Consider the following 15,906-nt stretch of genomic DNA (forward strand, 5'->3'; position numbering starts at 1 on the left):
ATATATATCTTTGGTGGGAAAGAGGATGTTCTGGCAAGCTTTTAAGTATAATGTACCAAAGACAGTTATCTATTATTAGATAATAAGGGAAAAGTGTTACTTTTAAAAAAACAGATTGCATCAAATATTTTTAAGAGCATCCCCTAAAATTCAGGGCTAAAATCTTAATTTCTATCCACCTCCTCATTTATGCCCCTTTGGCCTGGCATTTCATAGTAAGAGGTTATTGTTACTACCAACAGATTTGATACAGGACATTTCACCCAGAAAATTTAAGACAACATTAAATACAACTGATTTAAAATATTTCAGTTAAAATTGTGTAGAGTCTTAACTTCTGATATATACAACAAAGATTTTATCCCCCCTACTCCGGAATAGCTTGTTGCTTAAGTTTTATTTATGGTATTTTTTTGGTTTATTTATGGTGGTGTTTTTGCTTGTTTGTTTTTCGCTACTTGTAACAGAAAAAATGTGGTCAAATTTAACCAGCATTTTCTCTGTGGCTTCTGACTTCCCTGGTGACTCAGCTGATAAAGAATCCGCCTGCAATGCGGGAGAGACCTCGGTTCCATCCCTGGGTTGGGAAGATACCCTGAAGAAGGGAATGGCTACCCACTCCAGTATTCTGGCCTGGAGAATTCCATGGACTGTATAGTCCATGGGGTCGCAAAGAGCCCAACCCGACTGAGCGGCTTTCACTTTCTTCTGTGGGTTCTGACTTCAGTGATGAATAACAAGGCTTCTCCATCCAAGATTAAACAATTACCTACAGTCTCTTCTAGTTTACATTTTCAATTAGTAGGTTATTCCAATCTACATGTGATTTTAATATATACTAATTACCAATGATAGGTTAATTTGTCATTTTCTCATGGCCCAATATATTTTTAGACTTAGGTCCAAATGATCAATAAAATGCCAGTATTTTTGTAATGCAACCTAAGTGTGGTCATATTCTAAAACAAAATCTGTCATATTGCTGTATATAATTATAGAATAGTTAGTAATAACCATTAATAGGACTGGAATGCAAAAGTAGGAAGTCAAGAAACACTTGGAGTAACAGTCAAATTTGGCCTTGGAGTACAGAATGAAGCAGGGCAAAGGCTAATAGAGTTTTACCAAGAGAACACATTGGTCATAGAAAACACTATCATCCAACAACACAAGAGAGGATTCTACACATGGACATCACCACATGGTCAACACTGAAATCAGATTGATTATATTCTTTGCAGCCAAAGATGTAGAAGCTCTAAACAGTCAGCAAAAACAAGACTGGGAGCTGACTGTGGCTCAGATCATGAACTCCTTATTGCCAAATTCAGACTTAAATTGAAGAAAGTAGGGAAAACTACTAGACCATTCAGGTATGACCTAAATGAAATCCCTAACAATTGATTATACAGTGGAAGTGAGAAACAGATTTCAGGGACTAGATCTGATAGACAGAGTGCCTGATGAACTATGGATGGAGGTTCCTGACATTGTACAGGAGACAGGGATCAAGACCATCCCCAAGAAAAGGAATTGCAAAAAAGCAAAATGGCTGTCTGAGGAGGCCTTACAAATAGCTGTGAAAAGAGGAGAAGCCAAAAGCAACAGAGAAAAGGCAAAATACACCCATTTGAATGCAGAGTTCCAAAGAATAGCAAGCAGAGATAAGAAAACCTTCCTCAGGGATCAATGCAAAGAAATAGAGGAAAACAACAGAATGGGAAAGATTAGAGATCTCTTCAAGAAAATTAGAGATACTAAGGGAACACTTTATGCAAAGATGGACTCACTGAAGGACAGAGACAGTAGGGACCTAACAGGAGCAGAAGATGTTAAGAAGAGGTGGCAAGAATACACAGAAGAACTGTACAAAAAAGATCTTCACGACCCAGAAAATCACAGTAGTGTGATCACTCACCTAGAGCCAGATATCCTGCAATGTGAAGTCAAGTGGGCCTTAGAAAGCTTAACTTCGAACAAAGCTAGTGGAGGTGATGGAATTCCACTTGAGCTATTTCAAATCCTGAAAGATGATGCTGTGAAAGTGCTGCACTCAACATGCCAGCAAATTTGGAAAACTCAGCAGTGGCCACAGGACTGGAAAAGGTCAGTTTTCATCCCAATCCCAAAGAAAGGCAATGCCAAAGAATGCTCAAACTACTGCACAATTGCACTCATCTCACACGCTAGTAAAGTAATGCTCAAAATTCCCCAAGCCAGGCTTCAGCAATATGTGAACCGTGAACTTCCAGATGTTCAAGCTGGTTTCAGAAAGGGCAGAGGAACCAGAGATCAAACTGCCAACATCTGCTGGATCATCAAAAAAGCAAGAGTTTCAGAAAAATATCTATTTCTGCTTTATTGAAAATACCAAAGCCTCTGACTGTGTGGATCACAATAAACTGTGGAAAATTCTGAAAGAGATGAGAATACCAGACCACCTGACCTGCCTCCTGAGAAATCTGTATGCAGGTCAGGAAGCAACAGTTAGAACTGGACATGGAACAACAGACTGGTTCCAAATAGGAAAAGGAGTACAACAAGGCTGTATATTGTCACCCTGCTTATTTAATTGATATGCAGAGTACATCATGAGAAATGCTGGGCTGGAGGAAGCACAAGCTGGAATCAAGATTGCTGGAAGAAATATCAATAACCTCAGATATGTAGATGACACCACCCTAATGGCAGAAAGTGAAGAACCAAAGAACCTCTTGATGAAAGTGAAAGAAGAGAGTAAAAAAGTTGGCTTAAAGCTCAGCATTCAGAAAACTAAGACCATGGCATCTGGTCCCATCACTTCACGGCAAATAGATGGGGAAACAGTGGCAGACTTTTTTTTTTAAGCTCCAAAATCACTGCAGCCATGAAATTAAAAGATGTTTGCTCCTTGATAGAAAAGCTATGACCAACCTAGACAGCATATTAAAAAGCAGAGACATTACTTTGCCAACAAAGGTCCATCTAGTCAGGGCTACAGTTTTTCCAGTAGTCATGTATGGATGTGAGAGTTGGACTATAAAGAAAGCTGAGCACCGAAGGATTGATGCTTTTGAACGGTGGTATTGGAGAAGACTCTTTGAGAGTCCCTTGGATTGCAAGGAGATCCAACCAGTCCATCGTAAAGGAGATCAGTCCTGAGTGTTCATTGGAAGGACTGATGTTGAAGCTGAAACTCCAATATTTTGGCCACCTGATGTGAAGAGCTGACTCATTGGAAAAGACCCTGATGCTGGGAAAGAGTGAAGGCAGAAGGAAAAGGGGACGACAGAGGATGAGATGGTTGGATGGCATCACCAACTGAATGGAGATGAGTTTAGTTAAACTCTGGGAGTTGGTGAGGGACAGGAAGACCTGGCCTGCTGCAGTCCATGGGGTCTTAAAGAGTTGTACACAACTGAATGGAACAGAATATAAAAAACAGAGATGTTACTTAAAAAACCCATGCCACTATGAAAGATAAAGACTGATACATAAATTCATATGCACTCAAACTCAGAAATAAGAACACAAGGATACCCATTAACTCTGAATGGAATCATTTTAGGCTTAAGCATGAAATAGCATTACCTGGGCCTTCAACATTAAAGATAAATTATAAATATAAGTCTAATGTGAATATAGGTATTACTTTTTAGAGCATATACATTATTTAAAAGTAATAAATTTCAATCTGAAAAATGTCAATAAATTCAGGCTTTGCACTAATTTAGGCTTGATTCTTCCTTTATCTTTTTCCAAATACAAGATATCAGCAAAAATGTAAACTTTAAAAACTAACAGGGACTTCCCTGGTGGTCAAGTGGTTAAGAATCTACCTCCCAATGCAGGGGACTTGAGGTCCATCTCTGGTTGGGGAACTAAGATCCCACAGGCTGCAGAACAACTAAGGGCACATGCCTTAACTAGGGGCTTCACTTGTAGCTCAGATGGCAAAGAATTTGCCTGCAATGCAGGAGATGCAGGTTCGATTCATGGATCAGGAATATCTCCTGGAAAAGGAAATGGCAACCCACTCCAGTGTTCTTGCCGGGAGAATCCCATGGACAGAGGAGCTTGGCAGCCTATATACAGTCCATGGGGCCACAACTAGAGAGTCCATGGGGCTGCAACCCAGAGCCTTAACTAGAGAGATATTGAGCTGCAAGGAAGATCCAGTGCAGCCAAAAATAAATTATATATATAAAAAAAACTAATAAAAGAATGGTAATAATTTCAGGAAGGTTTCTTGAAGGATTCCTTTAAATAGCGGCCAGCTTTAGTGCATTTGAAGACTGAATATAGTCCTCTGTCAATTACGAGGTTTATAATATAGCACAGGGAGAAAGGAGAAAAGAAAAGTAGGATGGGATAGACCATGTTTCCCAAAGTGAGAGGCAGAACTAGTCAAATGATACAAATAGATTTGCTACAATCCTAAAATCAAAAACCAATATTTGTAACAGCACTGTAAAGCAATTATACTCCAATAAAAAAGCACACATAAATGTAAATTTCAAAATAAAAAAACCGGTATTTGTAAATACAATATAAACACTTGATTAGATGTTACCCAAAACACTAAAAATAATACATGCTAGTGTTTTAAGAGACCATTAAACACAAAGTCATTTGCCACAAAAGGCAAGAGGTTACTGTTCTAATAAACTTGCTGTTTTTTGAATATCAGAACAGGATGGACATGGGCAGAGACAGTTACAGTGGTCTGCCTCTTTCTTTTCCCTTCATTCACTCTTTACCCACTACAAGACTCAATTTGTCAGGGATATTACATTTCAACCAGGAGCTAGACTCTCCTTTGTCTTAACTATGGAGCTAGCTACTGTCAAAAATAAAAGGGAGAGGGAACAGGAATTTCCCACAATAAAGGCCATGATTCATAAAGTATGTAATTCCAAAACAAGTATCTGCCAGTGTGTACATATTTCTGCTATAATTGAAACCTGCACAAATCACACATTTGTATGTTTATATACATATTATTATATATGTATGTGAAATGTGAACCATAAAGAAGGTTGAGTGCGGAACGTGAAAGTCACTCAGTCCTATCTGACACTTTGTGAGCATATGGACTATACAGTCCATGGAATTCTCCAGGCCAGGATACTGGAGTGGGTAGCACTTTCCTTCTCCAGGGGATCTTCCCAACCCAGGGATTGAACCACTGCAGGCAGGTCTCCCGCACTGCACGCATATTCTTTACCAGGGAAGCCTGGTGTGCCAGGCTTCAGGGAAGCTGAAGCCACCAGGGAAGCCCTCAGTGCCAAAGGACTGATGCTTTTGAACTGTGGTGCTGGAGAAGACTCTTGAGAGTCCCTTGGACTGCAAGATCAAACTAGTCAATCCTAAAGGAAATCAATCCTGAAAATTCATTGAAAGGACTGATGCTGAAGCTCCAATACTTTGGCTACCTGATGTGAAAAGATGACTCATTAGAAAAGATCCTGCCTTACTGCTGGGAAAGACCAAAGGCAGGAGGAAAAGGGGACAACAAAGGACGAGATGGTTGGATAGCATCACCAACTCAATGGACACGAGTTTGAGCAAGCTCCTGGAGAAGGACAGGGAAGCCTTGTGTGCTGCTGTCCATGGGGTTGCAAAGAGTCAGACACAGCTGAGCAACTGAACAACAAAAACAATATGCATTATTATAAATATTCTTGGTAGCACTAGTAGCAAAGAATGGCCTGCCAATTCAGGAGACATAAGAGATGCAGGATCAGTCCCTGGGTCGGGAAGATCCCCTGGAGAAGGGAATGGCAACCCACTCCAGTATTCTTGGCTGGTGACTTCCACGAACAGAGGAGGCTGACATGCCTCAGTCTATACAGTAGCAAAGAGTCAGACACGACTTATTACTCACCTATGTATTTTTATCTAGTTAACCTGCAAACCAGTAAATCCATATCTAAATAATCAAGGGTCAACCACAACACTTATTTTAAAATTTGGAGAGAAATTTCACATAATTCAGATTTGACTTTTACAATTCTATAAGAAAAGCAGGTATTATTTCCATCTCACAAATGAGGAAACTCGGGATTAGGGCACAAGAACTAGGACTGCATTCCAAGTCTTCCGCCTCTATATTAACTGTCTGGCACACTGCCACAGAAAATAATGGATACAAATCTTCAAAATCTGATCTCTCAAGTGGAACATTAAGAATTAAATACAGATTAAGAAAACTTTCTAGGAACATACTAATATAAACTGAGGAACACTTATATTTGTAGTAAATGCAAAGTTCAGTAAATTTTATTTGAAATCCTTAATTTGTTCTCATTATCACTAGTGCATGGGTCTTAGTGCAACTGCATTATTTTTAGCACTTCTAAAGTTAACTGTAGGATGTTGTTTGCTTTTTTTTTAAACACATCTCTACAAGTGTAAATTTAATGACACACAAAGGTTGAGGGGCAGAGGGAAATTCTAAATTTGCTTACATGATATCAGTGTAGAAAAAGGGGATAGAGATTTCAGTACTTCCCTTGCAGTCCAGTGGTTAAGACTTCACTTTCCAATGCAGAGGATGAAGGTTCAAGCCCTAGTCAAAGCGCTAAGATCCCACATGTCCCAGGGCCAAAAAAAAAAAAACCCATAAAATAGAGGCAATGTTCTGGCCATTTCAATAGACTCTAAAAATGGTCCACATCAAAAAATCTTTTAAACAAATACAGATGTAGGCTGATAAGTGTATGACCTTAAGCTTGCATTCTTTTTGATCACTTTGAATAGTTACAAAAAGGTATGTGAAAAGCTTTATCTTTTGCTAGGTTTCTTTATTTAAAAGACTCAGCAGCAAAACCCCAAGTTTTTAGTTCCTAATTAGAAGTATGCTTTATTTCTCTACCATTTTTACCTTTAACGTTAGGTTGTAATGTGATTGATATGAACAATAAAACTTACCTCACAATCAGGGCATGGGATTGTGCTGTATTCGTCAGTCATTAATAAGCACAGGTCACAAAAAGAATGTCCACATTGAAGTTCATGGTGGTGACCTACTGATGAAATTCTTCTGTGAATTAAACTTTTCAGTTTGTTAATGTTGAATATTCAATATAATCAGAGGGGAAAATTAAAAGGGATTCTCTTCTATAGAAAAATATATCTATTTAGTTAGAAATGGATGACTTATTAAAATTCAAGAGAAACAATACAAATCAGGAGGGAGAAAAATCAGAAGAAAAACCAGGCAGAGATAATTAATATTGCTTGCATTCATTTAGATAGTTATTTGGTACCTATAATACTTTGAATCTGCCAGCTCTTACAGTCATATAAAGAAAAAAATCATATAAAAATCTGACATACTCCATTTGATCATTATAATTATCACAGCTAAATAGGCTGTAGATATTATATTTGACACCCTAGAGATGGATAAACATTTTGGTGATCTGGGATAAATGGTATAACCCAGATTCCAATCTAGTTCTGTTTCCAAGTCTAATGTTCTTTCTACTTGATCATACTTCCCTCTGCTAATTTATACTTCCCATCCCGTGAAGGCGACAGTGAAGGTCAATTTGAGAAACTGGCAAGACCCTTCTCTTTGAACAAAATAATGCCATTTGCAGCAACATGGATGGACTTAGAGATTGTTATACCAAGTGAAGTCAAACACAGAAAGATGAATATTGTATGGTATCAATTACATGTGCAATCTAAAAAAATGGGGGGGGGTGTACAAATGAACTTACTTACAAAACAGAAGTAGAGTCATGGATGTAGAAAGTAAATTTATGGTTACCAGGAGATGGGAAAGGGTAAACTGGGAGAAGGGGACTGACATATACACACTACTATACATAAAATAGACAACAAGAACCTGCTATATAGCACAGGGAACTCTACTCAATACTTCTGTAATAGTCTATAATGGGAAAAGAACCAAAACAACAAAAAAAAGAGAGTGGATATTATGTAGATGTATTGATATAACTAATTCACTTTACTGTACACCTGAAACAAACACTGTAAATCAGTTACACTCAAATTAAAAAAAAAAAATCCTGTCTTAATGATCTAAGACATTGGCAAACACAGAAGTCAGATGCCACTACTGTCACACAAACATGACCCACATAAAGGTTATTTTTCACAAATTTAGCATTTATGATGGGAAATACCATCTAATACCAACATTTTAATACTCTTAAGTAGAATCTGGTTTATCACAATATATTTGTTATAGCTATTTCATTTTAAGTCATTTTAAAAGATTTTGCAAGAAAAATGGGAAAAGAAACTAGATAAAATTAGGCTTCATTTACTATAATATTAGTGTTACTGCTGATTTATATTAAAACAATTGCATTCTTTTGATTAAAAAAAAGAACTTTAGTTTTTAAGCTAATGAAACATCTAAAGGTTGTTTAAAACCAGGGTAAATTTTAAAGCTCTAATTTAAATTCCAGAGATACTAAGGATATCAAAACTGTTTTACCTTTTAAAGATTTCTGATACTGTACAAGTTGAAATAACGTGGGCTGCATTACAGCTTACAAAGCACTTTGATAATTCCACATGCATAGGCACCATCTTTCCAACTGAGTACTTCTCAGCATTATAATACAAATGTATGAAAGAACAGGTGATTTTAAAATGTCATGTTCTAAAACTTTATTTTGTAATACTATGTCATCAAATAATGGAGATTTTCTACGAAACAGTAGCAATCGAAATTTGGGTAAGAGAACTTGCCTCTCCCCAAGAAAACACAACCAACTTTCTCTACGCTCAGGTCTCCCAAGCAGAGTCCATCCTGGAGCGACTGAGAAAATGGACTTTCACTTTGAAAGTATAAAATATAACAGCTGCACAGAGTGATAAGACGACTCTGGCAGCTCCAAGAGTTTAGTTTTAACAACACACCCCTGCAGAGACATAGCACTCTAAGGCCTGTTAGGTTAGGATCAAATAAACTGAACCTGTTTTCAATTGAGGAGAGTCTCAGTGAGCGGAGCATGGGCACACGTTCTCCCTGGATGGCCCAAGACTGAGCACAAGATGCACAAAACCTAACAGGCTGTCTTCTGAACAAGGCTTTAAGCCAAAAGAGCAAGTCCCCCGACCCCACCCCTAATATCCGTTCTTAAATATCAGGAACCTTTGGTTACCACAACAAAACTACGCAAAAAAAGAAGTTTCGTTGCTTCTTCACCACAGAATGACGGTCAAATTCTCACATTACCCCTTTCTTGAACCTGCGAACCCATCAGTGGGGCTGTCAGTGCGGCGGAAAGCCGCTCTCGGGCCTCGGCGTCAGGACCTCAAAGGCGGGCTGCGCGCTCGAGGCCTGGGCTGCCCCGTGCTCCCTCGTTGTCGCAGCCACTCCCTACTCTGCCTGTTCCTCAGCGCCCGTGACGGCAGGCGGACTGACCCCCAGCTTCTCACCCAGAGCTCTGGGCGCCCTTCTTCCACACCGGCTGCACAGGGCCTCAGTGGCTCCCCGGGCCCTGCCGTGCGTCTCCACTTGCCCGCAGGACACGGGACGCCTAGCCCTCAACGCCTTAGCCGCCATCTTCGCGCGTCGAATCCCAGGCCCGTGCCGCGTGCCGACCCGGTATCCCTTGCGGCGACGACCAATCGCCGGAGGCGGTGGCTCCAGGGAGCCAATCGGCAGCGAGGAAGCTCCAGCCCACCCATTCCCCCGCCCCAAACCCTCCTAGCCGGAGGCTGTTTGCTGTTTTACTCCGGCTTGTAAGAGCAGGCTGCGCGTGGTCTTCAGGGACCGTTTTGTGGTCTGATCTTTGTCTAAAGCTCAGCGCCTTATCACTCTCACTGCATATAAGTCGGATTTTACGCATTACTACTTACTTTGCTTTTGACCTTGCAGGTGGCAATGTTGTCCCCCTTCCCTAGTGGATCATAGTGGCTTTAGTGGAGAAGCCAGTCTAGCTACCCACTCGTGAGGAGATTTGGTTAACAGTTTCAAACCAAGGTGTGGTCGTTATTACTAACAATTGTTGACCCTACTGGTATTTATTTAAGTGTTGAGAACGTTTAGGGATACGAAGAATTTATAAACTAACAGATTCCTGCTTGAGTGATATGTCACCCTCTACCTAAACGGGTAACTTCCACTAAAGCAGTTTGTATTAAATGGCAGAGGAGACTTAGAGAAAATAAGAATTGTATGTGTTGTGTGAAAAGCCTTTGTAGAGAATATAAAGTTTGCACTAGACTTTAACCTGAGTGAACCTTACAGAGGTAAACAGAGGAAATGAGGCTTTCCAGGGAGAAAGAACTGCAAAAGCAAGGGATTATAGGTGAGTAGATGCTGTTGCCTATTTGGTATTTAACTTACAGACCAATTGCCTAGGTTAATACTGCTTTAAGTGAGCTTTTTGGAGAATTAAGTTGGAATCGAATTTTAGAGAGTCTTGAATGTTGGGTAAGGACTTATCCTTTGAACAGTCCAGTCCTGGGGAAATTGTCTGAGCAAGAAATGAGGTGATCTGGTAGCAATTTGGCAAGTATTGGTGTATTGTGGAGGAAGCACGTGGAGATAGCAGGGTGCCTTCAGCTACTAAGAGTAAAACCAGCATGTATTCTTCATTTTCTTTTCCCCTCTATGTGTTTTGTTTTGGAAATAGAAGTATTTTGTTCAAAGTTCATCCCTGGTTAACATCCAAAATATGCAAACAGCTAATACACCTCAATATCAAAAAACCAATAACTGAATTCAAAAAGGAGACCCTGAAGAAATGTCTTTAGTGAGTATCTTAATGATGAATGCTCTTAGCTTTTATTTGGATGAAAATATTTTCATCTTCATCCTTGAATGAGCATTTAATAATATAATATTCTAAATTGACAGTTATTTTTTCTCAGACTTTGGAGATAGCATCATACTGATTTCTCTCCATCCTTGAAAATCCCAACCTTTAGCACCTCTGCTCTGGCCTCCCTGAATGGCAGTTTATTTAGTCTGTCTTTTCTGCCCCACCACTTCCACCTCTGAGGGGATGCCACATTGCTCACCCTCAATGTTCCTCAAACAGTGTAGCCTTGTGCCCTGTCCAGGCAGGTGCTTCATTTGTCAAGAAGTGAAAGCAAGAGGGAGAAATCCCATGTTGCAAATATAAAATGTAGGGCAAAACATCAACTAATAAATTATAGTACTTCCAGGATTCATTTCAGTTCAGTTCAGTCGCTCAGTCTGAACCAACTACTTGCGACCCCATGAACCGCAGAACGCCAGGTCCCTGTTCATCACCAACTCCCGGAGTCCACCCAAACCCATGTCCATTGAGTCAGTGATGCCATCCAACCATCTCATCCTCTGTCGTCCCCTTCTCCTTCTCCCTTCACTCTTTCCCAGCATCAGGGTCTTTTCCAGTGAGTCAGCTCTCCACATCAGGTGGCCAAATTATTGGAGTTTCAGCGTCAACATCAGTCTTTCCAATGAACACCCAGGACTGATCACCTTTAGGATGGACTGGTTGGATCTCCTCGCAGTCCAAGGGACTCTCAAGAGTCTTCTCCAATACCACAGTTCAAAAGCATCAATTCTTCAGTGCTCAGCTTTCTTTCTAGTTCAACGCTCATATCCTTACATGACCACTGGAAAAACCATAGCCTTGACTAGACGGACCTTTGTTGGCAAAGTAATGTCTGCTTTTTAATATGCTGTCTAAGTTGGTCATAACTTTCCTTCCGAGGAGTAAGCGTCTTTTAATTTCATGGCTGCAGTCACCATCTGCAGTGATTTTGGAGCCCAGAAAAAGAAAATCTGCCACTGTTTCCACTGTTTCCTCATCTGTTTGCCATGAAGTGATGGAACCAGATGCCATGGTCTTAGTTTTCTGAATGCTGAGCTTTAAGTCAACTTTTTTACTCTCTTCTTTCACTTTCATCAAGAGGTTTTTTGGTTCTTCACTTTCTGCCATTAGGGTGGTGTCATCTACATATCTGAGGTTATTGATATTTCTTCCGGCAATCTTGATTCCAGCTTGTGCTTCCTCCAGCCCAGCATTTCTCATGATGTACTCTGCATATCAGTTAAATAAGTAGGGTGACAATATACAGCCTTGATGTATTCTTTTTCCTATTTGGAACCAGTCTGTTGTTCCATGTCCAGTTCTAACTGTTGCTTCCTGACCTGCATACAGATTTCTCAGGAGGCAGGTCAGGTGGTCTGGTATTCCCATCTCTTTCAGAATTTTCCACAATTTATTGTGATCCACACAGTCAAAGGCTTTGGCATAGTCAATAAAACAGAAATAGATATTTTTCTGGAACTCTTGGTTTTTCGATGATCCAGCGGATGTTGGCAATTTGATCTCTGGATCCTCTGCCTTTTCTAAAACTAGTTTGACCATCTGGAAGTTCACAGTTCACGTATTGCTGAAGCCTGGCTTGGAGGATTTTGAGCATTATTTTACTAGCGTGTGAGATGAGTGCAATTGTGCAGTAGTTTGAGCATTCTTTGGCATTGCCTTTCTTTGGGATTGGGATGAAAACTGACCTTTTCCAGTCCTGTGGCCACTGCTGAGTTTTCCAAATTTGCTGGCATGTTGAGTGCAGCACTTTCACAGCATCATCTTTCAGGATTTGAAATAGCTCAAGTGGAATTCCATCACCTCCACTAGCTTTGTTTGTAGTGATGCTTCCTAAGGCCCACTTGACTTCACATTGCCAGATGTCTGGCTCTAGGTGAGTGATCACACCATCGTGATTATCTGGGTCATGAAGATTTTTTTGTACAGTTCTTCTGTGTATTCTTGCCACCTCTTCTTAACATCTTCTGCTCCTGTTAGGTCCCTACTGTCTCTGTCCTTCAGTGAGTCCATCTTTGCATAAAGTGTCCCCTTGGTATCTCTAATTTTCTTGAAGAGATCTCTAGTCTTTCCCATTCTGTTGTTTTCCTCTATTTCTTTGCATTGATCACTGAGGAAGGTTTTCTTATCTCTCCTTGCTATTCTTTGGAACTCTGCATTCAAATGGGTATATATTTCCTTTTCCCCTTTGCTTTTTGCTTCACTTCTCTTCACAGCTATTTGTAAGGCCTCCTCAGACAGCCATTTTGCTTTTTTGCAATTCCTTTTCTTGGGGATGGTCTTGATTCCTGTCTCCTGTACAATGCCATGACCCTCTGTGACAAAATGCTTTATTTCGCAATACCTCAATTTATCTTCACAAGTCTGTAGAAGGGAGTTTCTATCCCTTTAAAATGAATCAGGCTTTTGCCTTAAATTTCCATTAAAGTTTATCTTAGAACCTCTGAACCAGGGAGATAACATCCCCTGAGTTGTTGGGTTCTGGTATGTCAGATGGAGGGTTGGAACCCACGAATGGCAACAGAGGAGAGAGAGCCCACCCCGAGATCTGGTCTGAAGCAGAAACAGTGGCACTGACAAAGTACAGAACAAAGCTGGCCTTGGAGCTCACGTGAGTGCTGGATAGCGGAGCCCAGATCCCAAATGGCAGCTAGAGCAGGCAGTTATCTAACTGTGCCAACGACTGGTGCCCCTGAAAGGAGCAAATGTGTTTTTTCCTGCTTTTCAGTGTGAAAGGATAATTTTCAAAGAAAAGCTAAAAGCATGGCTCTCCTCTAGGTATAAAATGAACAGATGTTAAATTTATTCTGCTCATATTTGGGTGTGGGAACTAGGCAGTTAGAACCGGTTCAAGGGAGCAGAGATGCACAGGTTTATCTGGAGTCAAGGATGCCAGAGTATTGTGCAAATGCAGCAAAACTGGCTTTTCCAGAGGAAGGAGTGTTGTTCCTTGTGTTTGCATATCACAAACATGGACTATTCTGAGTTGCACTCGGTTCTCCGTAAGCTTAGATCTATAAAACCCACTTGAAGGGTGTGCTCAGCGCCATGTGCAGATTTCCATCCAAACACAGACTCCCCTGACTCGACCTCACAGATTCTAAAGTTGACTTGCTTAGCAGAGGGAAACTGACAGCACTAGGGGCTTCCCTGATGGCTCAGATGGTAAGGAATCCACCTGCAATGTGGGAGACGTAGGTTCAATCCCTGGGTTGGGAAAGTCCTCTGGAGGAGGGCATGGCAACCCACTCCAGTATTCTTGTCTGGAGATCCCATGGACAGAGGAGCCTGGTGGGCTACAGTCCATGGGATCGCAAAGAGTAAGAGATGACTGAGTGACTAAGCACATAGCCTCTTGTGCTAGGCGATCCTACAAGGTTAACACTACAAACTGATGGGTGGTCATAGTATTAACAAGACAGTGCTTCCAGGAGGTCATCACATCAACCAGGACATAATAGGAGTTGGTAACTACCAGCTGCTGATACTGTCATGTTAGGAGACATAAGTCCACTGGGGGAGTGATGACTGCAGAATGAATGTGGAGATCTGACAGTCTTTGTAAGCACAGAGTCAGGAACAATCAGCATATGAGCACTTGCTCTATTTTAAAAATCTCCTGGGAAGTTGTCTCCTTCTTCAGCTCCATAATAATATCAGTTAGGGAAGTTGATGGCCTTTCTAGGGCCCTGATTTGAGCACTCCTGATCCACATCATCAGCAGGTAACCTCCCTTACAACATTCCTCCTTGGAAGCTAAAGGTACACACACACACACACACACACACACACACTCACACACACACAGAGCTTCACACTTGGGCCTCACCCCTGTCACCACCCTGCCCAGTCTATCGTTGCTTCCTTCATCTCTTAACTCACCTTGTGTCCATTCTTGCCTGGGTATCTTCCTACCCTCCTCAGAGAAGCCAAACTGATCTGAACAAGTGAACTGGAGCAAGTTTCCGCCTTTGCTAATAATCTTCAACAGCCTGGTGTTGTGTTTGTAATGAAACCAAGCCTGCTTCCCATGGCCTGAGACCCTATAAGGTCATATTGTTGCCCGTTTCAACAGCTGCCTGATGAACCAGTCTTCCTGTTCTTGCTACATGGCACCATCCCTTCCTCCTGGACTTCTCCTCTCTGTGCTTATTCACCTCAGAAAGGACCTTCCTGACCACCTCTTTAAAGGGGTCTCACCCACCACCAGGAAGATCCCCTGGAGGAGGGCATGGCAAACCACTCCAGTATTCTTGCTTGGAGAATCACATGGACAGAGGAGCCTGGCAGGCTGCAGTCCATAGGGTCACAAAAAGTTGGACATGACTTAGTGGCCGAATAACATAGTAGACAGATCTTTCATACTCTATTGACAGCCAAGACATTCACTTTATTATTGCTGGCAGGAATATAAATTAATATAGCTTATATGAAAATAAATTTATCAAGAGCCTTAAAAATGCTCTTAATGCCTCAATTCCATTTTGATGAATCTATTATAAAATAATGAGATGCTGTATAAGATTTAGTGACAAGATGAAACCTTAAAACAAAAATGATTACCAGTAGGAAATAGATGAGCCATCGCACAGAGGGGATATAGTTAAAACACTCTCAGTATGGAATAATGTATAGTCATTGGACTCATATCCTCAATGTTAACTAACAAAGAGCAGAATGGAAAGCTTTATATTTCAATTCTTCCTAGAAATAAGTATATGTTTAGAAAAAAGACTTGATGGACATGAGTTTAAGCAAGCTCTGGGAGTTGTGATGGACAGGGAAGCCTGGCTTGCTGAAGTCCATGGGGTTGCAAAGAGTTGGACACAACTGAGTGACTGAACTGAACTGAAAGAAATAACTACTCTTTTGTTTAGTTATAGAACTTGGTAGTTAGATTCTCGTTGGTTTTAATTTTTACTCTTGGATAGTCCAAATTTTCTAAAATGAATTACAATGTCAGGACAAAACATTGTTTTAAAAAATACTCTATAAATCCAGCCTTATATCTATATCTGAGTTACTCTGCCACATCAATCAGATTTAAATTAACTGTTACTTTCTCTAAAAAGTATACAGGCCTTGGTGGGTCAATGAAGCCGTTCCTCTAAAA

The 15,906-nt window shown here is 40.6% G+C and overlaps 1 protein-coding gene across 6 annotated transcripts in view; it reads right to left on the minus strand.

Annotated features, from left to right (window-relative positions):
* The window catches only part of RNF17 (ring finger protein 17), a 117,934-nt gene extending 103,160 nt beyond the window's left edge, over positions 1 to 14,774 (minus strand). For 4 of the 6 annotated variants that reach the window (XM_065901934.1, XM_065901931.1, XM_065901933.1 and 1 more), the window contains exons 1-2: positions 14,676 to 14,774; positions 6,913 to 7,010 (exon numbers count right to left, since the gene is read on the minus strand). In XM_065901934.1, the coding sequence (XP_065758006.1) occupies positions 6,913 to 6,954 (42 nt within the window). In that variant the 5' untranslated portion in view covers positions 6,955 to 7,010; positions 14,676 to 14,774. Of the gene's footprint in view, positions 1 to 6,449; positions 6,563 to 6,912; positions 7,011 to 14,675 lie in introns of those variants that run through there. The other 2 variants (XM_065901930.1, XM_065901932.1) reach the window with 2 other exon arrangements.
* Between the last annotated feature and the right edge of the window lie 1,132 nt (positions 14,775 to 15,906).

Source organism: Muntiacus reevesi, chromosome 11, assembly GCF_963930625.1.
Source record: "Muntiacus reevesi chromosome 11, mMunRee1.1, whole genome shotgun sequence".
NCBI lineage: Eukaryota > Metazoa > Chordata > Mammalia > Artiodactyla > Cervidae > Muntiacus > Muntiacus reevesi.